Raw genomic sequence first — 25885 nt, forward strand, 5'->3', positions numbered from 1 at the left:
GAACTTGGTTCCATTTTCACCGATTATGTTCGGCAACTCACGTTCCCGTGCATATCATGACCTTCCCGGATATGACTCATGCGCTCTACTGGGAAAGATTAACCGGTCAACCCCGGGAACTTAATACCCAAAACTTGTTTTTGCTCTAAGGCAGTTTCAAGAAGGGCATAAGGTAACTGGAACTTTCTGCTGGGCCTGCGCCCAAGGCCGGTATGGGCTTGGGCCCGGGGCCTAGATGGGTCTGGGCCCAAGGCCAGTATGGGCTTTGGGAGCTCGGTGCCGTACAATAGCCCCCCCTTGATTCATACTCGATCGCCGAGGAGAATCAAGGAGCTGCCTGGGCCTTTCGACCTCGGGAATCTTCTTAGTCTGGGACTTCTGGCTGTCACTTCTCATTAATAGTCATCTCAAAAGACGCGCCGTTTCGCGGCGCCAGGCACAATCGTCATTATTGCCTGACGGTTCGCGAACCGAAGCGGCGCGCAAATCGGTTACGCTTGGCATTTGTTGGGTCGCTCGTAGGCTGTGCCCATTTATTGCTTGATTAAGCGTTTCTTCTTTCCCCATTTCTTCTGGCTCTATAAATAGTCCTTCTCCAAACGTCATTCCATTTTTCCTTCGCCTCTGATTTTTAGTGCCTACTCTCTGCCGACCACATTTCTGTGCGCTTGCTTGCTCAGCGTTCTTTTCCTCCTTAGAACCCAAAGTAAGTCTTTCTTCCCCTTCCTGTTCCTTCAGCTTTGTTTCTTTGAGTTCATTCTTGTAGTTTTAGGCTTTATAGATGGGTTATTCTTACCTTCTAGATACCCCGGCTGCTTTGGCCACCTTTAGGAGTAAATTTAGTATTCCCAATGACGTGGACGTGGCTTACTGCCATGAGAGTGATATGGAACTCCACCGAGGGCAGGGTACAGCCTTCTTTCCTTTGATGTCCATTTTAGAAGGTGGGGTTAGGTTCCCGGTAGATCCCCTCCTGATAAGCACACTCACCTACTATGGGCTGTGCCCCGACCAGCTTCCCCCCAATTTTTACCGGGTAGTTAGTTGTGTCGGCCAGTTGAACCATACTTTTGACTTACAATTAGACCACCATGATATTAACCAAATGTACAGCCTCTGTGGGAGCAAATCCACAAATTATTACTTAAAGACGAGGGATGCTCGGGTACGGCTGATATCGTGCCTACCCGATTCGAACAGGAACTCCGCTGGGGAGTTCGTCAGGGTGCGCGGCAATTGGTTTGCCCGGGAGATCCCTTGCCCCCTCACACGGCGTGAAGTGGGTTCGTACCATCCCCTTCTTATAATTGTTTGAGTAAAAGAAATTTTTTATCGTTAAAAGCTAATGCGTTATCTGTTCTTTTGCAGACGGCAAAGTGTTTGTTCAGGACCTCAGAGCCGTCCACATCAGGGACTTAAACTTCGTCCTCCGTTCCGAGATCTACGTGCATTGGGACGGGCAACTCCGGGCCTCACACCTGATCCTCGGCGTGGAACCGGTTTACTCTACTTGGCAGCCTTTCAAGCAGGCGTTGATAGTTGACAGCCCCCTGCTATCGTACATAGACGTCCGGTACGTGAATTTCTTGCCGCCGAAGCTCACAACCGGGGAAGCGAGGGAATTTGGTCGGCGGTTCACTGCCGCGGACGAACTAGTTCCCCTGCGAGACGATTCCGCGGAACAGGTGTCTCGGCGCCTTAGAGAGAGAGCTCACGAAGCCATACAACAAGGGGACCAAGCCCAAGAGCAGCCCCATCCCGAGGATCCACCCGCCGAGCATCAACAGCAAGTGACAGACGCGGCTAACTTGCTAGCTGAAGCGATCCAGCCCGGTGCAAGAATGGTGGCAAGGAGAGTAATGACCCTTGACAGGTTCGTGCCTGGTGCCCGGCCGACCAACCAGCCCCCGCCTACTCAGGGTCGGGGTCCAGTTTCTCAACCTCCTCCCCCCTCGCAGTCCGGACGTGCCCGGAAGAAACAGAAAGTAACCGAGCAACATTCCACGGGCCTGGGGGATGCCGCTGTCCAGACTCCTCCCCGACCAACAGGGGGAATTGTTATCCGCGAGCCGCCAACCGAAGCCGGCACGGGGGGCGCGTCTTCCTCCCAAGTGGCTCCAGCGTGGGAGCCAAAGTTTCTTCTGGACGGCAAGCCATTGCCATCGACGGCCTCTGTTCGGATGTAGGATAAGGGCGAGGGCGGCCGTATTGCCCAAACCTTGGCCGGAGCTCTCCAACTTCCCGAGGACGTGCACGCCTTTGATGATGGGTCCGAGGAGTCCGTGGGCCGCCGGTTAGAGTGGCACGCCATTGCGGTAATTCTTTTGTCCATTTGCTCCATGTAGATTTCCTTTTGTCACTTTGCTAACCTTCGTGCTTGCTAGGCCGCTCAACTGGCTCACATTGTGGCTGCCCGGGCACGGGAGCTTGATGAGGAAAATGAGCGCGAGAAGGGGGCGCGGGAGTCAGTAGTAAAAACGGCTAAGGAAAAGGCAAAGATTGCTGAGGCTGCCGAGAAGAAGGCTGCTGCCGCGGAGAAGTTCCGAGCATCGGCTGAAAATAGGTGTGCAGACCTCCTGGCCAGGCAAAATGAGACGGAACTCAAACTAGCCGAAGCCCTCAGCCTCAACACTTCCCATGCCGACGAGATAGCTGATCTCAGGGCAGGCCTGGCGGCCGCGGAGCAAAAGTGGTACGACGTAGGCTTTGCCGACGCCGAGAACTCCGCAGAGCCGGTGGTGGCTCGGGCTCGGCATATGGGTTTCGAGGCCGGGTGGTTTGCTGCTCTTCAGGCAATGGGAGTTCCTGAAGACTCGCCGCTGAGAGACCCCGGCCAGATTCCATTTCCGAACCCTGTACCTGCCGTCCAGAACGCCCCGGCTGCTTTTGACGAGGAGGAGACGGCCAGTATGAGGGAGTTGGTTGAGCAAATCGACTCTCATGCCAAGCCCGAGGATATGGAGGCCACGAGCATACCTACCGTGCAGGAGCTTCTTGGTGAGGGCCAGCCTTTTCCTCTGACCGTCCAGCAGGAAGTGCCAACACCGACTCAACCTCCCAGCTGATTTTATTTTTACTTGTTAGCTTATTTTTATTTTGTTTTTATTTGCCTATGTCACCGGGATGTGGTGATTGAACAATTGCTTTAGTTTGTCGGTTTTATTTGCCCATGTCACCGGGATGTGGTGATTGAACAATTGCTTTTACCTGTTTAATTAGTAGTCCGTTTTCTTCTTCCGTTCCAATTTGTTGAATGAAATTATCTTTGTTTTGTGTTTTGCTTGAATTATACCAGTGCTATGGCTGCTTAATAGAATGGTACCCCCGAAAACCTGTTGTGCGGCGCTGTGGGAAATTTGAGAGCGCTATTGGACTTAGTTTTTGCAAAAAGGGTTAGGTTTTTCTTAGGATTTGATTTAACCGAGGATTGTGCTTTCGTCCTTATAGATTTGATTGTAAGGTTCTCACCTGTTCGGCGATATTGATCGAGCCGAGGATCAGTTTTCTGTCCTTAAGATTTACTCGTAAGGTCTTCACCTGCTCGGTGACATTGATCGAGCCGAGGGTCAGGTTTCTGTCCTTAGGATTTATTCGTAAGGTTTTCACCTGCTCGGCGATGTTGATCGAGCCGAGGGTCAGGTTTCTGTCCTTAGGATTTATTCGTAAGGTTTTCACCTGCTCGGCGATATTGATCGAGCCGAGGGTCAGGTTTCTGTCCTTAGGATTTATTCGTAAGGTTTTCACCTGCTCGGCGATATTGATCGAGCCGAGGGTCAGGTTTCTGTCCTTAGGATTTATTCGTAAGGTTTTCACCTGCTCGGCGATATTGATCGAGCCGAGGGTCAGGTTTCTGTCCTTAGGATTTATTCGTAAGGTTTTCACCTGCTCGGCGATATTGATCGAGCCGAGGGTCAGGTTTCTGTCCTTAGGCTTTATTAGCGATTCTCTTGGTGTGGTTACAGGGTCAAAAAAACAGCACAAACAAAAAAGTTCATCATGCTCTTAATCTTAATAGAATACAAGTTTTGGCTTACATCGATGGTTACGCGTAGAATTTCTTCAGGTTGTTGGCGTTCCATGGTCGGGGGAGCGACCTCTCGTCCAGGTCCTCCAAGTAGTAGGCCCCTGCACCTGCGACAGCTGTGACTCTGTATGGTCCCTCCCAACTCTGAGCAAGCTTCCCTGCAGCCATGTCCCGCATGTGTCCCACTACCCTTCTTAACACTAATTCCCCGGCACTGAATTCCCTGGTCTTTACATTTCGGTTGTACCTTTGCGCCAGCTTCTGCTGATACTCGGCAAGACGTACGATCGCGGCCTCCCTGCACTCTTCTAGCCAATCCAAATGCTCCATCATAAGGTCGGCGTTCTGTACGGGGTCAAACCCGGCGACCCGTGCACTGCATAAGCTCACCTCGGTTGGTATCACTGCTTCTGCTCCGTATGCCAGAGAAAATGGGGTTTCCCCCGTGGATCTCCTGGGGGTCGTGCGGTAGGCCCATAAAACACTGGGTAGTTCTTCTGCCCATCTTCCTTTCGCTCCATCCAACCTTCTCTTGAGCCCGTTCAAAATAGTCTTGTTTACTGCTTCAGCTTGGCCGTTGCTCTGGGGGTATGCCGGGGTTGAATACTTGTTCTTGATGCCGAGCTCGCTGCAAAAAGTCCGAAAAGCGTTGCTGTCGAATTGTAGACCGTTGTCTGTCACTAGTGAATTCGGCACCCCAAACCTTGTAACTATGTTTTTCCACACAAATTTTTTCACGTCAGTATCCCGGATATTGGCCAAGGCTTCAGCTTCAGCCCACTTTGTGAAGTAATCCACAGCCACCAGTACAAAACGGCGGTTCCCCGTTGCTCGGGGGAACGGCCCGAGGATGTCAAGCCCCCATTGTGCAAATGGCCACGGGCTGCTGACAGGATTTAGATGTCCTGCCGGCTGATGGATCATTGGGGCGTGCTTTTGACATTGCTCGCAACTCCGAACGTATTCGGCGGCGTCCTTCTGCATCTGTGGCCACCAAAACCCCTGCGTCATTGCTCTGTGTGCTAAAGATCGTCCCCCAGCATGACCGCCGCATACTCCTTCATGCAGCTCGGTTAGAAGCTCCTTGACTCTTTCAGGGTGCAGGCACAAGAGGTAAGGGCCCGCGAAGGACCTTTTGTACAATTTTCGGTCCGAAGACAACCAGTACCTGGGAGCCATTCGTCGAATCTTGTTGGCCTCGGCCTCATCCTCTGGAATTTTATCTTCGGAAAGAAAGTCTATGATCGGGTTCATCCAGCATGATCCGGCCACCGCCACCTGCGCGACCTCTACTCCGGCCTGGTCGAGAGCAGTCTTCACACAGATGCTTGGCTCCCTTACAAGTTCAATCGTGATAAGCCTCGGGGTGTCCTCGGTAGCAGATGAGGCTAACATGGCAAGAGAGTCAGCATGCCTGTTTTGTGACCGGGCTACCTGGGATATCTTCACCGTTCCAAACTGACCGATAATTTGCTTTGCCGTACTTAGATAAGCTTTCATTCGGGGATCCCGAGCCTCGAAGTCCCCAGTGATCTGACAAACAACCAGCCGAGAGTCCGAGTAGATTTCCACGTCCTTGGCGCCCAGATGCAATACTGCCCTCAGTCCGGCCAGCAGGGCTTCGTATTCGGCTTCGTTGTTCGAGGCTTTGAACCCCAATCGGAAGGAGTGTTCCAGTCGCATACCTTCAGGGGTGACTATGACAATACCAGCCCCAGCCCCCATAGCATTTGATGCGCCGTCCACAAATAACCTCCACGGGCGAATCTCCGCACTACAGATTACCTTGCCTTCACTCTTAGGTGTAAATTCCGCGATGAAATCAGCGAGAACCTGCCCTTTCACCGAGCTTCTAGGTCGGTATCTTATGTCAAACGATCCCAACCGAGTCCCCCATTTAGCAATCCGTCCTGTGAAATCGGATCTTTTCAACAGTGATTGCAATGGATACTTGGTGAGGACGAACACTGTGTGTGCCTGGAAGTAGTGTGGTAACTTCCTCGTGGCGTGTACCAAGGCCAGAACCAACTTTTCAAGAGGCAGGTACCTTGTCTCGGCATCGACCAAGGTCTTGCTCACGTAATACACCGGCATTTGCACTCCCCGGTCCCTTAGTAACACAGCACTTACGGCATGATTGGTGACTGCAAGGTACATAAACAGATCCTCCCCGGGCTCCGGGGCCGTCAACCTCGGCGCCTTTGCCAAATATTCCTTTAGTTCTCGAAAAGCTTCATCGCAGCTCTCGTCCCACTGAAACCCCTTCCACTTCTTCAGAAGTTGATAGAATGGCCGGCAGCGATCGGCAAACTTGGAGATGAATCGGTTCAGGGCGGCCAACATCCCGGTGAGCACTTGCACCTCCTTAGGATTGCTCGGTGGTTGGAGGCGATTGACGGCCTCTATTTGGTCGGGGTTAGCCTCTATTCCCCGAGTGGAGATCAGATAACCCAGGAACTTGCCAGCCCCCACTCCGAAAGTGCACTTTTCGGCATTGAGGCGCAGCCTGTGTCGCCGTAGTATCTCGAATACTCCCCGAAGGTCTTCAGTATGCAGCGACTCTTTTCTGCTTTTTACTACCATGTCGTCGATATAAACTTCAACCGTGCACCCAATTTTTTCCCGGAACATCCTTGTCATCATACGCTGGTAGGTGGCCCCGGCATTCTTCAATCCAAACGGCATGACCTCGTAGTGATAGTTTGCGTTCGGGGATATAAATGCTGTCTTCTCTCGGTCCTCGGGCGCCAAGGCAATCTGGTGGTAGCCTTGGAAGGCATCCAGGAAACTCATTCTCGGGTGCCCGTACGTGGCATCCACTAGCTGATCAATCTTGGGCATCGGGAATGGATCCTTGGGACACGCTCTGTTTAGATCGGTGAAGTCCACGCAAACTCTCCATTTCCCGCTCTTCTTCTTCACTACGACAGTGTTTGCTAGCCATCTCGGGAAGAATATTTCTTTTATGACCCCGGCTTCCTTCAGTCGCTGGACCTCCAGGTTTACTGCATCGACGTGTTCCTTTGATGCTCTTCTCGGCTTCTGCTTTTTCGGGGGAAACGATGGGTCCACATTGAGTTTGTGAACAATGAACTCGGGGTCTACGCCGGGCACTTCATACGGGTTCCACGCGAAGACATCTATGTTCTGCAACAGGAACAACAACATCTCTACCCTTTCCCGGTCATTCATGCTTGTACCTATCTGGAAGTATTTGCCACTATCTGGGAGAATTCTTACCTTCAGCATCTCCTCGGCAACGTCCGCCCCATTTTCCTGGGGTATCTGTAATTGCTATGCAGTCTCTTTCTCGGCGTGCTCAGCTTGGCCGAGCTGTTCCTTTTCCCACTGGACCGCGGCTACGAGGCATTGCTTCGCCACCTGCTGATTCCCCCTTACCTCTACAACTCCGTACTCAGTAGGAAATTTTACTTTCACATGAAGGGTGGACGGAACAGCCCCCATGGCGTGAATCCACGGCCTCCCCAGGATTGCGGTGTAAGGTGCGAATGATCGGACTACTATGAACGTAACTACAACTTCCTTGCCCTCCATGTCCACTGGGAGAGAGATTTGCCCCTCGGGAATCACAATTCTCCCGTCAAACGAGACCAATGGCGTGTTATACTTCGCCAAATCCTGGGTTTTTAACCCGAGCCCTTGGAAGAGGTCCGGGTACATGACGTCAGCCCCGCTACCCTGATCAATCATCACCCTCTTCACCAGGAATCCGCCTATCCGGGCTGTCACCACCAAAGCGTCGTCGTGAGGTTGGATGGTTCCTTCGAAATCATCTTCTCCGAACGAGATGTCTAGCCGTCCAACTCTCTTTTGCTTCTTGGATGATTCTCCCTCCGCGCAAGCCACTGTCATCACCATCCTTGCCGCTGCTGCCCTTCTCGGTGCGGCATGAATGACGTTGATTACCCCCCGGGGTGGTGGAAGGGGATTCCTTTTCTGTTGGGCGCCCTGCTCGGTCTCCCGGTCAGTGGAATCTGCTACAAACTCTTTCAGGTGCCCTGCCTTCACTAACTGCCCGAGATGATCTTTCAATACCCTACACTGCTCGGTGGTGTGCCCCTTGTCTCTGTGATAAGTGCAGTATAGGCTTTGGTTCCTCCGAGATGGGTCGCCCCCCATTTTGTTTGGCCATCTGAGGAATGGCTCGTTCCTTATCCGTTCCAGTATCTTGTGCACGGGCTCTTTAAACAACACATTAACCCCTTCGATCTGCACCTCTGGTTCCTGCATTCTGAAGTCCCTTTTCGGCTTTGGCGGCAAGTTGCTTTACCGAGATCTCCCCGTAAAAGGGGCTTTCCCCCTGCTTTGCAGCCGGTCATCCTCCAGGCGTTTGTACTCCTCTATGCGTCTCATCAGTTGCCTCATATCCTCCGGGGGTCTTCTCGTCAGCGACTCCCGCAGTTCAGAATCCTCGGGGAGCCCCATCCTGAAGGTGCTAGCCGCGATTTTCTCGTTTCCCCCACCAATCTCATTGTAGAGTTCCCAGTATCGGCTGGCATAACTCCGAAGGGTTTCCCCGACCCTCATTTTCATGGAAAGCAACGCGTCGACCGGTTGTTGCACTCGGCTGCATGTTACGAACCTGCTGCCGAACTCCTGAATCAGCTCGGCGAAGCTGTGTATAGAACCTTTTCGCAACCCATTGAACCATCTCAGTGCGGTAGAGCCGAGACTAGAGGGGAATACTTTACACATCAATGCATCGTTGTGCGCATGCAACGACATCATGTGGATGTAATGACTGACATGCTCCACGGGGTCTGTCCTCCCCTCATAGGAATTGAATGGTGGACGCGTGAATCTGCTCGGCATGGGTGCCCGTTCAATCTCATCAGAGAATGGAGACCGGGCTGCCATCCGCAAGGCCCTGCTCATGGCGTCTATCGCGGCGTTGTGGGGCCGCCGCTCCTCTGGCGTCTCTGACCCTTAGTTATCATATCCATGCGACCGGGAACGGTCCCGTCTACGACGCGTCTCCCGGGAGTGACGACGTGACTCTTGAGAACGTGATCGGTCTCGGTGTTGTTGTGTAACAGATCGGTTGGAACCTTCCTCGCCACGGTTCCTCCTGGGTTGGGGGTTGTGGTTCCTTTCGTGGCGCCGACCCCTTGCTTCCAGCTCCAAGTCCATTACCAATCTGCGCAACCGCTCCAGCTCCCGGTCTCTATCATCATGTTGCCGATGTGCTGAAACGTTTGAAATCGTCCGGTCTCTATCATCATGTTGCCGATGTGCTGAAACGTTTGAAATCGTCCGGTGTGTCTGGGCCGATCCTTCTCCCAATCCGGACCTTTCCTCTCCTCTTGGATGCTCCCTATCCTCCAGCCGCTTCTGCCTTCTCTCCCTCCACGTCGATCCCCGAGAAGATCCTGCGGAATTGCTCGGAACGTGCCCTCCTGAACGCTCCTCAGACATCTTCTTTGCTTGAGTCTCACTCGAACCACAGCTTCGTAGGATAGCCCCACGGTGGGCGCCAATTGTAAGAACCAAGTACAAGAATTCTGGGCCTTAGATCACTTGGGCTCACAATTTATTTGTAGTGGGTTTAAGGATTTCCTACAATGGGTCGTTCTCGGCAGAGGGACTCAAAGCAACACTCAGTAGATACTCTCTCCTTGACTATTTTCTCTCAATTTTTCTGAACCCCTTCTTCTCCCAACTTTCTTCTATTTATAGCCAAGGTTAGTGGGGAGATCATGATTACAGTCACCGTTAGTGCTATTGAAGGTCCAGTATTATCTGGTTAAAGTGGTTGTTTAGGTGAAAGGGCGGTGCAGCATTTATGATCTTGGAACTTGGTTCCATTTTCACCGATTATGTTCGGCAACTCACGTTCCCGTGCATATCATGACCTTCCCGGATATGACTCATGCGCTCTACCGGGAAAGATTAACCGGTCAACCTCAGGAACTTAATACCCAAAACTTGTTTTTGCTCTAAGGCAGTTTCAAGAAGGGCATAAGGTAACTGGAACTTTCTGCTGGGCCTGCGCCCAAGGCCGGTATGGGCTTGGGCCCGGGGCCTAGATGGGTCTGGGCCCAAGGCCAGTATGGGCTTTGGGAGCTCGGTGCCGTACAAAGTGAAAGAAAGAAAAGTGTGTGTTTGTGCACACCCCATGCCATGGGCTACAATTCAATGATAACCAGAGGAAATAAATTAGGAAAACCTATTATCCCATCAAGATTTCTAATAAAAAGAATGATACCATGATATAAGTCTCCTAAAGATCATAATCTTCTGTCAGTGTTTGGAAAATTTCATCCCAGCAAAGCCAATCTATTTGAGGTGAATTAGGTAATCCTTGATTTATGTATACTCTTTCATTTAGCTTAAAGACTAATCTTCTAGTACATTTTGCCACCAAGAAGTCTAAATTTTTTACTGAATAATGCAATCATCCAAGTCAAATCTTGCGCATTTTATTCAGGTCCAATTTATTGCTTCTGTGCAACTGCTCTAACATAAGGTCAATAAAATAATGGACCATGAGAATGACCATTAGCAAATAATTGGTCATCCTCTTCATCTAAAACTTCAAAATAACTCTCATTATTATGAGAAAATTTATTCTACATGTATAAGGTACCAAAGAAAAAATGGTACACTTATTTTCATTTCATATAGCTTTAAAAAAATCAATAATCTTGAACATTACCAGAAATTGGGAGATATCACTACTTTTACATGACACTTTCAGGAAAACCTAATGAAGTCATGAAGTCATTGCATTATGGTGAAGTTAAAACTTATCACAACACTCCTTTGACAAATTTGTACACTAACCATAATAGCATGTGGACAACTAATGCACCTGTATTTTAAACATGCTAGTATAGTTTTCACATGGCCTTCATCTATAAATCTGCATGTAGTCATAAATTATGTAGAGTCGTAAATTGATCGTACCAATCCTATCTACCTATATGTAGTATTGTGAGAGAGAGAAAGAGAGAGAGAGAGATCATTACTCCCAGCTCATAGTCCTCCATGTCCTGAGAGTGATTTTAGTATTTGCTCACTGACTACTGTCCAGAGTGACTTGACAAAATACTATTGTAATCAATGCAATCTGAACAAGCACACATATATTTAGACACATTGAACACTTTCACCAAATTGCTCATTAACTACAGTCCAAATAAACTTTTTTTTTTGGGTGGAGTGGAAGGCTGACAAAAGAAACACACTTAACAACATTACAGCTGATATCTTGACCCACTTGGTTATACCCTCTATAAGAAGTTGGAATTCCATAAATCAAGCACAAATAAACTTTATTTAGACTGAAAATTGTGGGTTCAACAACATCAGATTTTGGATGACAAAAACTGAGATAATGCAACTGAAAGGACTCTGATATTGTAGATTAAGAAACAATACTACGAAAATACAAAAATATGAGCAGACAATACATTCTTGAATTATTTTGAAAGCACTTGATGCTGAACAAACATACCAATCATCAGATCTGGATCTTCACTGTTGAAATCTGCACTCCATACAGAAATGTTTTCTCTGTTAGTAACGTCTTCACCATCTATAACAAATAATTTCAGACAGCTTGGCACATATTTATTTCTTTATGACAAAAAATTAGGATGCACCTGGATATTTTATAAATAAGCAACAAAATTGAGAAAATAAGAATCCTAGACAAAATCTCAGAGGTTACCATTCACCTTTCTATCATTACATTGCTTCCTCAAATATTTGTATCTATGCCTTGGAGCATCTTTGTGATGGTGAGACCAAATTTCCCATTGAACAGTCTCACTATTTCAATTCAAGCCATCGCATGAATCCATCACCAACTTTATTCCTGTTAAGCACTTGGTATCATAACAATTCAATGAGGTAATGATCCATTTTTTGTAGGATTTATTCTTGGACATCCACTGTCAGCCACAGGAATGGCCTTCTTTTATGCACCAACAGAAATGATAAAATTTATTTATGGGGGGATAACAATTCATTTAACAAAGCATTTGAGAATGCACTTGCTGGGACAGGGCTATTCATTACAACACCTAATTGGAAAAAGTAGTTTTTATCACTGACAAACTAAAATGATCAAAAATACATGTCAACAAAGCAATAGCTAAAGCTTCAAAATAACTAGGGATGACAAATTTGATTTTAAATTCAGGGAAAGACAGGAAAACTAATAGAGATTTTTTTTTTTTTTTTTTCCTTATTTTATAACTATTTGATATGATTCTTAGAAAGAACAAAATATAACTATCAAATGAATCAAAAAAAAAAAAAAAAAATTTGGAAATTGCACTTCAGTTTATCTTACATATCTACCACATGGATCAGCATACTCAAGAGATTAGGAAAATGGGTCGGCAAACTCTAAACTACTCTAAGAAGAGAAATCCAGTTTCCTTTCGATGAATATAATTTCTGGCAATCACAATGTCCTTTGCACTGCTGCCTCTTCTCTCTCTTCACTATTTTTTTTTTTTTTTAAAAAAAAAACCCATTTATTCTTTGACATCTAAAACTTCAAATACAATTACAAATTATTTTGAAAGGTCATAATAAAATAAAAAATAATATATCTTTGTTTAAATTCCATCAATTAACTAACAAATAAAACATTGTACCAACAATTGTCTTTCATACTTAGTTCCACCTGAATGACAAAAGAGCAAGAATATTCTACGTACCTCTATTGATCCCGTGATTTACTAGTAATCTTCTCTCCTTTTCTTTTCAAGGTAAGTCATTTGCTAATAAGCCCTGTCTTAACTGAATCAAAATCTGACACTTTCTATATGCTGCAAAAACACCATGATAAGAAGAACTACACAAAACCCACAAATAATTTGACCCAAACATGGATGTCACAATCTGTGCGGTGATAATCAAAGGTCATTCATATACAAAACTCTGCTCCTTCAATTAAGATGTTGTGCAGCCTAGTATTGAATGAGAAAGAAGAGCAATCTAGTGTAGCAAAAAAAATAGAGAGCGTGTGAAAGAACTAGATTTATTTTCAAATTCAACTAGAAGCAGATGCAACTAAACCTTAGCTTAATGCAGGAAACTTTAGAACACATTTTATTCATACTAAAAACATGTCCAACTAGGAAAAAAAAAAGCAGAGAAAACAAAAAAGTATAATAACAACAAAATTGTTAATTCGAAGTCTGCAAAATTTGAATAAAATGAAGGGTAGCCATGATTCTTAAGGCAAAATCAAAAGCAGAAAACATATTTAAAAAATGTCCAACTAGTAAAAAAACCGACCCATGCATAAGATTTCTCACTTGTTAGAAGCATAGTTACATATTTATCTAAATACCCAATTAGAGGCAAACTTGAAAGAGTGACAGATCACCAACGTCAAGCATTCTTACCCTGCAAAGCTATAAGCCATGAGATGATATTTGTTCATCAAATCACTAATTTCCTTCCACTAATACTATTATTTTCTTTGCATTACCATATCCTTTCAAATTGGGTTGGTACCCCTTTATGAATGAGGGCGTTAATTTAGTGAGACAGACCGAAAAGTGAAAAAGATACCCAAAGATGCAAATCAAACAATACAACTAAAGTGAGTGACATACTTTGTTCATTCAACAAGGCAAAAAAAAAATTGAACTAAAACAATGCAAAGGAAAACAGTTTCAATTTAATAAACAGTACCTTGTAATGTTTTCTAGGAATTTGATCAATAGGTTCACATTTCCTTGAACTGTGGATATGATTTGAAGTGTGAATCATAGTTTACAGAAGGATAGGCCATTGAAGAGGGAGCTAAATCAAACCCATCTCCAACAGTTGAGTCAGATCCCAAACCCAAGTCAGACCCATTTTTCACATCTAATTGAAGCCCTGAATCAGTTGGCAAAGAGAAGTGCGCAGTTTCATGGTGGACATTGGGTTGCAGCTGAGTCATTATATGCAATGCATTCAAAGGGATTGGCAATTGAACGCACTGAAGATGGCCCCACTGAATAAGTGGAGCCCACCACCTTTAAACACTGGCAACGGGTTTGAGCTCCACAGAAACATGAGCAGCTCCTTGCTACTAAGTGCCCGTGACGATGAAAAGTACTGTTAACTGGGTAATGACTTTATGGGTCGGCTATATAATTCTAAAATTTCAACTAAACGATCCACTCCTAATCCGACTTTGAATTTTTCTAATATATATATAATGCATTGTTTTGAATTAAGTCTTCTGGAGGAAAATCAAAAGAAGCACAGGCGCACCCGGATACACCATCATGCGGCCGTGGACCGGCTGCACGTGCATCCGTGGCAGAATTTTTTGCTGGATACCGATTCAGCCCAATTCAGGCCGGTTCGGTCCAAAACGAGCTGAAACAGGCTCCTAATCAGTCCGATATGGGCCGAAATAATTGTTTTAAAAAAAAAAAAAACGTAAAACATTTCATCAAAACACACCGTTTTGACAACCTACTTAGAAATAATCCTAAAATCATCTCAAAGTCTCTCTCATTCTCTAACCCACGACTCCAGCAATTCAGCTCTCCTTCAAACTCCCTCCATCTCTCACTTTATTATCTGCTAATGCTCTTAAATTGGTATATGTTTACCATTATATGAAAAACAAAATGCTTAGCAATATATAGAAAATATAAATAAAAATATATTTATTAATTTTTATTAATAAACATATCCCACCACACCTATATCCTATTTTTTCAAAATTGTCATGTTGTCGCACCGCACCCGCATATGCACCCAAACCTGTGCTTCCTAGGTCCATTCCATCAATCAAACCTTAACTTTTTAGCAACATTCGTTCAAGCTATCTATTTTAGAACTAATACCATTGAGCCCCTTCAAAAACCCATAACTAAAATGCTTAACTAATTAAAAAATAATTCTAATCACTACAAGTAATCTCCTGACTATGGCCAAATAGATGTTGATCTTTGTAAGTCTAAAAAAGTATAGGCCTTTGGACTTGTTTGTCCATTAACTTGATAAATTAAATGCTTTTTCTTTTAGATAATATTGAAATCTCTTTTGCCATCACAAGAAATATAATTCAACAACAATATGACTTTCCATTCTCTTTCTTTGAATTAGTACCATGTATGAAAAAAGCCCTAAAGAGAAAGAGAATGCGAAGTGAGAAAGACCCCTAAAGATGTGAATCAAACAATGCAAAACACAGGAGTGAATTTTCAATGTAAAGATGACTTAATAGAAAATAGTTTTAATGTAAAAATAATACCTGGGCATATTTCTTCGAAATTTTAATAAAGAGATTCTCAGTTTCTTTGATGGGGGATATAGATTGAAAATGATTTCATCTTTTTAAAAAGAGATTGGCTATTGAAGAAGAACCCAAATCAAACCCATTACCATCAATACCCAAACGTAAGTCAACCCATTTGCTATATAATTAGAGGTTGAAGGGTCTTCTGTGTCTGAGTCTGTTAAGACACTAGAAGTGGAGCAAGGAGGTAGTAAAGGTGTGAACTCTTTGTCGTCATCAATATTTTGAGAATTTTCTTGGATGATAATGGAATTCTGAGGAGGACATATGCATTCCACATGTACCCCCATCCTTGCAATCATAGGCGCGTATTTTCCATTTCTACTTGACCAATGATAGATTTTACATGAAATCTCAACATGATTCCGATCACCTTGCATCAAGTCTCTGAATTTCCTCTATAATCAGCTATGAGGTACACCATAAAACCATAGATGATCGCACCTCAAATCATATAAATGCATCCTACCTATGCGATGTCGCTTATGACTATTCGTAAAAATGTGGATATCACAAACCCAATCGATTTTATCATCACGAATAGAACCGTACTTATCATTATTAGAATAACTATCCTTCAATGGAATTAGATGAAAAGCAACACAAACAGCGATTGTTGGAAACTCCAGACCAACCCAAAATGATATGGAACTTTCAATGCTTTAATGATTGATCCAATCCGGTGTCTTCTTTCCTGGTACAATAATACTATATCTCTCTCCCAAATCAATCAGATATGCATCTGGAGTGGGAAAGGACTCCTGTTGAATTGTGTTGAACTTGGAGAGGGAGAGGTGGGAATAGTAATCAATCTGCTGCTATAATTTGCGATGTGAATGCGAATCCATTAATACGTTGCCTTTCACACCTGAACATTTCTTATTTTGTGGAAGCCTTAACATTCTTCCAAACTGCATGCAATTTATTATGAATTTTGAGAAATTGAAGTTTAGCAAATCTAGTAAAGCATTTCCAAAGGTAACCAAAATTATTTCTATTATTACTCTAATAAAGAGAGAGTTACCTGAAGGATTAATTTTCCTAAAGATTCTGAATTCAACAAGATGCAGTTGGTTGCATCTACTTGTCTTATACTTTTTGGCAGCTTTGGAATTTTCTTAAGGAACTTGGAATCCTCAATAACAAGGAATTCTAAACTGTCAAATTTGATAATGCTTTCTCGGAGGTTCAAATCTTCACTTCTTGATAATAAACATTTCTCTGAGTGGGTGTAGCAAGAAGTCAACTTTTTTAGAAAATTCAACCTTGGAAAACAATATTTTGAAAAGCCACCATAAGAATTGCACGTTGCTGCTTGTCTACCGATCCCCGCGTCCATTTGGAAATTGGACATTACCATAAAGCAAGAGTTGGCGAAGATGTTGCAATTTATAAATGCTACTTGGAAGCTAACACAAATAGAAATAGGAACCTATACATATCGCTCAAGCCCAATGAAATTCCTAATTGATGGAGGAAGCTCTCTAATGGCAATGCATCCCAGACTTAGATACTTTAAATTTTCTAGTTCTTGTGGAATATCGGGGAACCTCTTAACCCATTTGCGATTAAGAAGATATAAATATTTAAGAGATTTCATCACAATACAACTTGGAAGAATTTGAACTTCAACATAACCCCAGAGATCCCAGCTTTCAAGCTTATTAAGACATCCAACAGATTCATGAATCTTGACAAATTTTCTACACTTTTGGAGATCCAATTTCTTTATGTTTGGGGTGGCACTCAATAAGTCAGGTAATTTCTTTATGTATTGATTGGAATTGAAATTTATATATGTCAAGTTTTTGCATTCTATCCTCCGTAGAAAAATAAAATAAAAAATTTTAACTCCAACAAACGTTATTAAAATATAGTTTAATAAAGTAATAATAATTTATAAATAAATAAAAATGATTATACCTTGAAAAGCTTGTCCAATACAACCCGACTTTCAGGCATGTTGAGTGCAATGAGTTTTTGAGAATGAAAATTGGATGGTAAGGAAGATAAAGGAAACCCTAGCAATTGTTGGTGCAAACACAATAATAATGGAAACAACACAAAGAGAAACTGAATAATATGCTGAATATTATTAATTTAAAGAGAGAAATTACACAACACTATTTGGACTAAAGCGCGACACTCGTTCTCTTTAAGGAGATTCAAGCCCTTGGTTGGCTAATCTTTGTAACCGGTGCAGGCCTTCTCTGACTTGTCTCCCCCAGGATACAACAGCCCAACAAATGTTATATAGCTAGAACAGCTTCTGCACAAAGTGTTCAAGCCCAAAGCTCCACCAGAAGAACACCTTTCTTTGGCCCAAAATTTCTCGATTATTTAGGAATATTATAGAATTCACTTTCTCACACAATACACTTTGCTTTTAACTATTTTCTTCATTCACTCTTGATATGAAATTAGTCCATAGCATAGCCATATATATAGTCTTCCAACCCTTCACATAACCTACATGTTATTTATTAATTTAGAAAACTTCTCTTAATTTATTTAATCTAACTTACATACAAGTAACTCTTTCTTTAACAAATTATAACTCATCTCTTTATTCATCTTCAGTTATTTTGAGTTTCAACATATTTAATTTAAAATGTACTAATAGAAATCAAGCACCCTTAATCCATTGGGAAGATATTCAAGACCTCTACAAATATCTACATTACCAACCCTTAGGAACTTGAGATTTTTCATCTTTTCAAAACATTTAGCTTCTAGTTGCAACTTTGTTGGTTCAAGCAAGACTAGCATCTGCCTTGAATGTTGTCTGATCCCTAATTGGACAAAACATTTAGTGAATTACATCATACAAAAGAATTCACTAAAAATATAATAACTATTAAATTTTAACCTCGTTGACAGACTTGAATTTTCTTCCATAACTAAAGAAAAAAAATTATGTCAAGGAAAAAACCAGAAATAAAAAATCATTAACTTTTCCCTATGAAGAAAAGGGAAAAGGTGAATGAGACCAAGTTGTAACTTATGTTCCGTTAGTACTTCAAAAGTACCATCATAATCCCATAGTCTACCACGTAGTTCGGGTTTTTGTGGTGATTCCTGTCAGACAATCTCTCTACCCATTTGTTGTAGCAAGTCATGCATCCATAATTTGTTAAATCGATCAATAGTTATGAGACACTTATAAATAAATTTTTGAATACTAATAACTGGGTATAGATTGCAAGAATTTAGTATATCCACAACATAATCCTTGAAAAGACCCTTGAAGAAACATGCAAGATCGAGAAAAATATTTTGTTTTGTTTCATCCAATCCTTGATAACTTACTTGGAGTACTTTTTGAATATCTTTGTCAGGAATCCTTTCATACTTATCTAATGCACTTTTCCATTCCATTTCACTTCTTCCGCTCAAATTGGCACCAATTATTGATAGAGCTAATGGAATGCCATTGGCATAACATATAACCTGATTAGTAAGTTCAAAATAATCATCCTCAAGTTTGCTTTTTTGAAAGGCGTGCATACTAAATAGTTCAAGAGCTTCATGATCACCTAATTTCTTAACCATGTAAGTTGAATGACATATTCTTAAAGTATGTAACAAATGTTTATTTCTGGTTGTTATAATGATTCAACTTCCAGAAGCAAACCAATCACATCCTCCAATCAATCTTTCTATTTGGTCTGATTTATCCACATCATCAAGAATTAGAAGAATTCTTTTATTGCCAAGTAGGTTCTCTATCGCAATGGTTCCTTTCGATTCACTGCACACCTTCAGTTGTCTATTCCCTAGGGTCTCACAAAGAAGTGTCTCTTGTAGTTGGATGATGCCATCAAATGTCCTTAACTTGTCTCTAACATTTTCCAAAAAATAGCTTCTTTTGAAACAGTAAAAATTTTTGTTATAAACAACTTTTGCAATGGTTGTTTTACCCATTCCACTAGGGCCATACATACCTAACATACGAACATCATTTGACCCAATATCTAATTGCAATATTATGGTCTCTACGCGAGAATTTATTCCAACTGGACATTTAGCAACAAATAATGGCATCCGATTTAATTTAGAATTTGATATCTCTTCAACAATTACTTGGATAAATTCAAATTCAATACAGCTGTCATTCACAAAGCATATAAGACATGTAAATAGTTAGACTATAAAATTGAAATATGAACTTGAACAAAATTCAAGATGTTCAGTTTGGGCATTACAACTAAAGTTTTTTATTTTTATTTTTTAAAGTAAGCCTAATGTAATTTATAGATCTAAGAACTATAATTTGATTAGGATTTTTTCTAATTATTGTTTTCTAGGAAATTAGTTTTAGGTTTTTGTGAAGAAATTGCATGGATAATCTAGTTAGATGAGGGGCACAAACTTATTGAATCCCTACTTAATACTTGAACAAAATTATTAAGAATCTCTTCTAAAAAAATTTTAAACCATATGTTAGAGAAACTCCTAATTATTTGGTAAGATAATCTAATATTTTGTTATCTTATTTTTACTACTGACCGATGGCTAATTGCCTTAGTAGAAAATATGACCAAAAAAATCCATAGTAGTCATTAAATATGGGAACATACTCATGCATATTAGAACCTTTTTTTTTTTTTTTTAATGAGAAAAACCATTAGAAATTGTAAGAGCATAAACCTATTCAGTGCATAAAATTTGTCATTAAATATAGGAACATACTCATGCTTATAATTGCCTTAGTAGAAAATATGACCAAAAAAATCCATAGTAGTCATTAAATATAGGAACATACTCATGCATATTAGAACTTTTTTTTTTTTTTTCAATTTGTTATCTCATTAGAACTTTTTTTTTATGAGAAAAACCATTAGAACTTGTAAGAGCATAAACCTGTTAAGTGCATAAAAGTAGTCATTAAATATAGGAACATACTCATGCTTATAATGCCAACCAGATATATTGGCAGCTTCATGTAAAGCTTCCCTCCAGCTTTGCACCTTCTTGTTATCTTTTAATTTTTCTTCATGTTTAGACAATGCATCTCCAAACTTTCCTTTTTGATTACGAACTTCTGATGGATCTATGTTATAAAAAACTGGTTGCACTAATTGGTCATTCTTCTTACACTCAACAATTTTGGCAAGTTCATCCAAGCACTATGTGGAGGATGTATAGTTTTCAGAGAATACAATTATCGAAATCCTTGAACTTTCAATGATTTTGATAAAACCTGCAAAAATTTCTTCTCCCCTTTAAAGGTTATCATCAATAAAGGTGTTCATACCCTGTTGACTCAAAGCATTATACAAATGGCCTATAAAACCAAGACGAGTATCTTCACCTTTGAAACTTAAGAAGACATCAAAGTTCTTGGGTTGATGGGTGAAGGAGGAAGATGAGGCTTCAGTGACAAGAGCCATGAAGATTTAGGTGCAGATGGTTGAGAAGAGCAGAAAAAGAAAGATATTGATGAAATGGGATTTGGAAGAGACCCTAGGGCTTGTTTGGATTGAGGGAAGAAAGAGGAGGAGTGGAGGGAAGTAAAGTAGAATTGGCTAAAAATAGGTTAATTTTGGACCAAATCTACTCTACTCTCCCTCAATCCAAATGGACCATAAGGAGTCTTCAGCTGTTTGGGTGAGGAAAGTCAATATGCAAGTTACACCTAGACCAAGTAACGCCTGGACACGCATGTCAACTTCAGTAAAAGAGGATGGATTTGATATACAGTTTATAAACTAATATAGATAGCAATTTCCTAGTAGTTTGTGCGAACGAAAAAGCAAATAATTTTTTTTTCCTTTTTTCTTTTCACATTGCGGGATCTTGGATGTTTCTGTATAAAACCAATAAAAAAAATTAAAAAATATGTAAAATATTTTAAGAAAATTCCTTACGCTTAACCTGGGGCTCTTTTAGACTATAGTGTAATTTCCCCTTCGACCTTATGGTGAATGATGTTTTGAGAATAATAAAAAAAAATTGATTAGTAAGTACAATGAAGGGAATGGGGTTGCCGACCCAACTGATGGTTTTTATATATTATATTAATAATAATATTTCTTTTGAAATAGATAATTAATAATTTTTTTCCCATTAAGACCAAAAACATAAAAGATTTGACTTTTGAGGTTTGATCATCGTCTACACTAAGTTATTGTTGTCTTAATATGATAACAGAAAGCAATTATTATTGAAACTCTTTTTAAAAAATAAAAAACAACAAAAAAAATTTATACACATTATTTATTTATTTATTTTGTTTCATTAATATATATTTTTATCAAATTCCTATCATCTCACTCAGTGAAACACTCGCTAAATAGAACTGCTCTCTAGGTCAATAACCCCGGCCTTCTAATTGTTGGCAAATAGGTTCCTCTTTTTCACGTTTAAATGTTCATGTCAGTGAGTTATACACACATGAAGAAAAAAAAGGATTTTTTCTTTTCCTATAGTTCATAAGAATTTGGACAAAAACTAAATGTTTGTATGACCAAAGCAGTTTGAAGGCCAACAGGCACGTTAAACATTGCCCTAGCAAAGTAGTCAGCCATGGACATTCCTGCTGACCTGCTTTGGCAACTTCCATATCAGCAATCAGATCCCTCACTGAAGTTCCCAATTTTAAGTGCTGCGAGCCCAACAAGTGCAGGCAGCAATTCCAGAAGTGCTCCAAGCGATGATAGTCAGTTAAGCAGTTCCCCAGAAGTAGTGGATATCCATGACACAATCATAACAAATGCCATGAGCAGTACAGGCATCTGCTCTGTTTGGGGGGGCCTCTTCTTCTATTATAAAGTGAAGAACTGCGAGAGAGGAGCTGGCCAAGATTAGTATCAACTAGTGAGAGAAGTGGGTGTGTGGAAGGGGAAAATCAAGGGGATGATCAAATGGCATGAACCAGTTGCAAGCATTTAAATAGCCTAGGGGGCATAGAGCAATATTGGTTCATGCATACAATTTTCTCCATTCTGAAAGTGTTGTTTGCACAATTGTGAGCTTTAAAAGAAACGAGAGGAACCACCCATACTTGAGATTGCATATGCAATTAAAAGAGAACATCAGCACCTATCAATTAAACAAATGTACTTATTTCTGTAAAAATAAAACAATCTCAAATATACATGATACTTTAATAAAAACAGATGATACTTCCTGAAATAAATATTGCTATAAGATAAAATAGAACATATGTAATTTATATCAGCCTTACTGCATTTACTTCCTAGTTAATTAATGAAGTAAGAAGTGAAATGAACTACAATCACTTACAGAAAAATAAACCATCAGGCCAGTCCGAGTAAGTATTCACAAGGCCATGTAGCTTGTGCTCATTTCTCTGCAACATTTATTTATATTGTGTCTGTGTGTATATTGGGGGGGGGAGGGTGTTAGGGGTGCTTATTTCTCCTCTAATATGAACAAGTTTGCAAACATGTCTCATCAACAGGAGCTACTTAAGTCATAACTGGCTTTGCTTACATTCAGCAGAAACCATTTTACGGATTCTTGTAGAAAGCAGCAAATGGTTGGTGATCCAAAGAGTGGCTAAAAGGAAGATAGGGGTATATAAATGTTGGTGATAGTAAAGGGTTATTTTTCTAAAAAAATTTATGAAATTCTAGTGGGGATAGAGCTCCAGCTATCTTTGCATAGACTAATAAGAAGGAAAAGGGGGGAGGGGGAAGTTTGGTTGCCAATAACTCTTTCCTGTTTTATGCACTACCTAGAATAATAAATACATAATTAGATCTTTGCGTAAACAAGATAATCACTACTGAAAACAAGCTCAATATAAGCACAATACCAGTAGCATACATTAAAAAGCAAATGACAAATGCAACATTTTTGCAGATCCATGACAGAATATAAAAACACACCCATATTTACTTCTTGACTCATCATCAAGGTCTATATCATGACTTGTTCGGCGGTTTCTTTCATCTGATGTTGTATTTGCATGTATCAAGCACAATTCATTGAAGATCATAAAGGCTTTATTTTGTACAACTGCACCTCCAGGTGATCCTGCATGTATGTTATGTCAGTTCACTATCACCCCAAAGGTAGAGATCAAATCAAAATGTGAACAAAAAACTACTGTAACAATCACTTGCTATGACCATTTGTTTAGTATCATCCCAAGAAAATCCATTTTGACTAAGGACGATTCTTTCTGTTTATCCCTAATTTTCTACCGTCCTGCATCATGTCTCATCCTTTATCCCAAATTCCACCCCCCCTTTCTCTCTCTCTCTCTCTCTCTCTCTCTCTCTCTCCAATGGCATCATTTTATGTCCTACATCTAAAATACTTCACTTCTTTTCTTTTTTATTTTTATATTAGTGACGTGACAGGTTAAGATCAGTTTGCAAAGTATTCAATAAAACCCCAAAATATGTTTTAATAAATTCCATCTAGATAACAAGCTAATCATATAATTGCCCATGTATGCGTACATATGTCAAAGCAATAGTCTTTCAGTCTTAGTGCCACCTGAATAACAAAAGCCACAAGAATATTATAGGTACCTCTGACAATCTTGTCATTTGCTAAGAAGCTACTTTTTCTTTTCGTTTTATGGTAAGTGGTTTGCTAATAAGCCTTGCCTGCACTAAAGCAAAATCAGACACATTCTTGATGTTGCACAAATACCATTATAATGGAATCTGCAAACCCCAGAATTAATCCAAACATAGACACCAGTCAATCTGGATGCAGATAATCAAAGGTCATTAGCATCCAAAAATCCCCTCCTTTTAATTTGAGTATTGTATAGCAGTTATAGCCTAATAGCAAACTACTAAGAAGAGCAACTCACAATGACAGTGTAGAAGAATAAGATTTATTTTCAACTTCCAGCAGAAACAAAGCAACTACATCTTGATTTGATGCATGGAACTTTAAGTACATATTTATCTGTATAAAAGCCTTTTCCACTTAATGCCCAGCCCTACAAACAAATGAAAAGAATATGTTTATACACTTTATTTTTATATTTTATGAATAGTTTACACTCTTTATATCACTTGCGATCTTCAACTCATGTTGATAATTTTTACCGCTTGATGTGGTTATATAGTCTGGAGTTATTTGGTGGAGCTAATGTGCTGTAGTTATCTTATCTGTAGACTAACCAATACACATCTTCTTCGTTAAGCCCGCTTCCAGTCTTACATATTCAACCTTCTACCTATGACCTTTTCAGTATAAACAAAATACAGATTTAGACCTGCTTTGACAATGGCCGTTGTTTGTATTTGGATAAACATTGAACTCGAAATCAGTACAGGCCCCATCAAGCTCAATAACAGGAAGACAATGCAGTCACCATTCCCGTAAGCATTTGGATAAACATTGGTTTTTGTATTGTCAAAGCTGTTCCAAGCCCAACAAGCATGTCAAACATTGGCTCAGCAAAGCAGCTAGCCATGGCCACTGTTGGCTGACCTGCTTTTGCAATGGTCATATTGGCAACAAAAAGCCTGATCCAATTTGCCCATAACAAACTCATAACACATGCTATGAATAGTACAAGCATCTGCTCAGTTTTTAGGGGCTAAAGTGAACAACTTCAAGAGGAGCTGGCAAAAGACTACCCTAGATCAGAGAGGAAAACAGGTGCATTAAAGGAGGACAACAATAGGATGATCAAATTATTTGCAAGAATATGGAAGGGATAAGGGCCAAAGAGCAATATTGGCTGATATAAATAACTTGCTTCATTCTAAAGGTGCAGCTTGAGGAATTGTGAGCTTTAAAAGAAATGAGAAAAGAAGCCACCAAAGTTTTAAGATCTGAATATGCAATTTAAAGAAAAAAATTAGCCAAATCATTTGAAGAAAGCTACTTGCAGTTGATTCCTCTAAATATAAAACATTCTGAACCTGAACATTAGTTTCATGGTATGTCCCTATGCAAGGAGATTAGAAGAGAAGTACTAATAATATATAAAGTAACAGTTCCAAAATTAATAGCATTTTCCTTTATCACTTTTCTGTTGCTTGCTTGATTTGGGGAATATTAGGGTGGAATTTGGAAGGGATTCTTAGCTGAGGGTGAAATATATCAAGATAATAAAATAAAATTTTAAAAAATTATTGTTTTGTTAACCTTCATTTCATTAATATAAGTCTATATTAAAAAAATTATTGTTTTGTTAACCTTCATTTCATTAATATAAGTCTATACATCACCACAAGCTCCCATATACAAACTCAAAAGCAGGCAAGTAATAAAATTTAATGACTCAAACAAAGTAAGTGAAGTTACTAATCAGGAGACCCCACTGACATTTCAAGGCCAATACATTGACCAAGCACTTAAGGAACATTTCAAGAAGTTTATTTGATGCATACACGTATTCTACCAGCAGTTCCAAATAGGCATCTAGCTTTGTTGATCATTATCAACAAACAACAGAGTTACATCTGTTTTTTCTTCTTCTGATAAATGAGTAACAAGGTATAGCAGAAGCTATAGTTAACAACTAAAGTAGGACTAAAGTCTTAGCAGTTATGCCAAACTGCAACACATAACCAGTCACAAGCTGAATCTGAGAACAGAATAGGAGATATCCCACAGGCTACAAAGCACCT

General features: G+C 41.0%; 2 protein-coding genes across 26 annotated transcripts in view; both read right to left on the reverse strand.

Annotated features, from left to right (window-relative positions):
- The window catches only part of LOC126717097 (disease resistance protein RUN1-like), a 98811-nt gene that overhangs the window by 65531 nt on the left and 7395 nt on the right, over positions 1-25885 (reverse strand). For 2 of the 25 annotated variants that reach the window (XM_050418348.1, XM_050418335.1), the window contains 4 exons: positions 24109-24240; positions 23819-23901; positions 23168-23315; positions 21621-22093 (listed from right to left, as the gene is read on the reverse strand). The exons of 2 other annotated variants lie outside the window; for them this stretch is intronic. The gene's annotated coding sequence lies outside the window, so the exon portion shown is untranslated. 21 more of the 25 variants (XM_050418351.1, XM_050418340.1, XM_050418350.1 and 18 more) reach the window with 17 other exon arrangements.
- LOC126719263 (disease resistance protein RUN1-like) lies at positions 18927-21841 on the reverse strand. The gene is made up of 3 exons (XM_050421836.1): positions 21782-21841; positions 20175-20440; positions 18927-19419 (listed from the first exon to the last, which is right to left on the reverse strand). The coding sequence occupies exons 1-3, from the start codon at positions 21839-21841 to the stop codon at positions 18927-18929; spliced, it is 819 nt and encodes a 272-aa protein (XP_050277793.1).

This window comes from Quercus robur, chromosome 3 (genome assembly GCF_932294415.1).
Source record: "Quercus robur chromosome 3, dhQueRobu3.1, whole genome shotgun sequence".
Taxonomy (NCBI): domain Eukaryota; kingdom Viridiplantae; phylum Streptophyta; class Magnoliopsida; order Fagales; family Fagaceae; genus Quercus; species Quercus robur.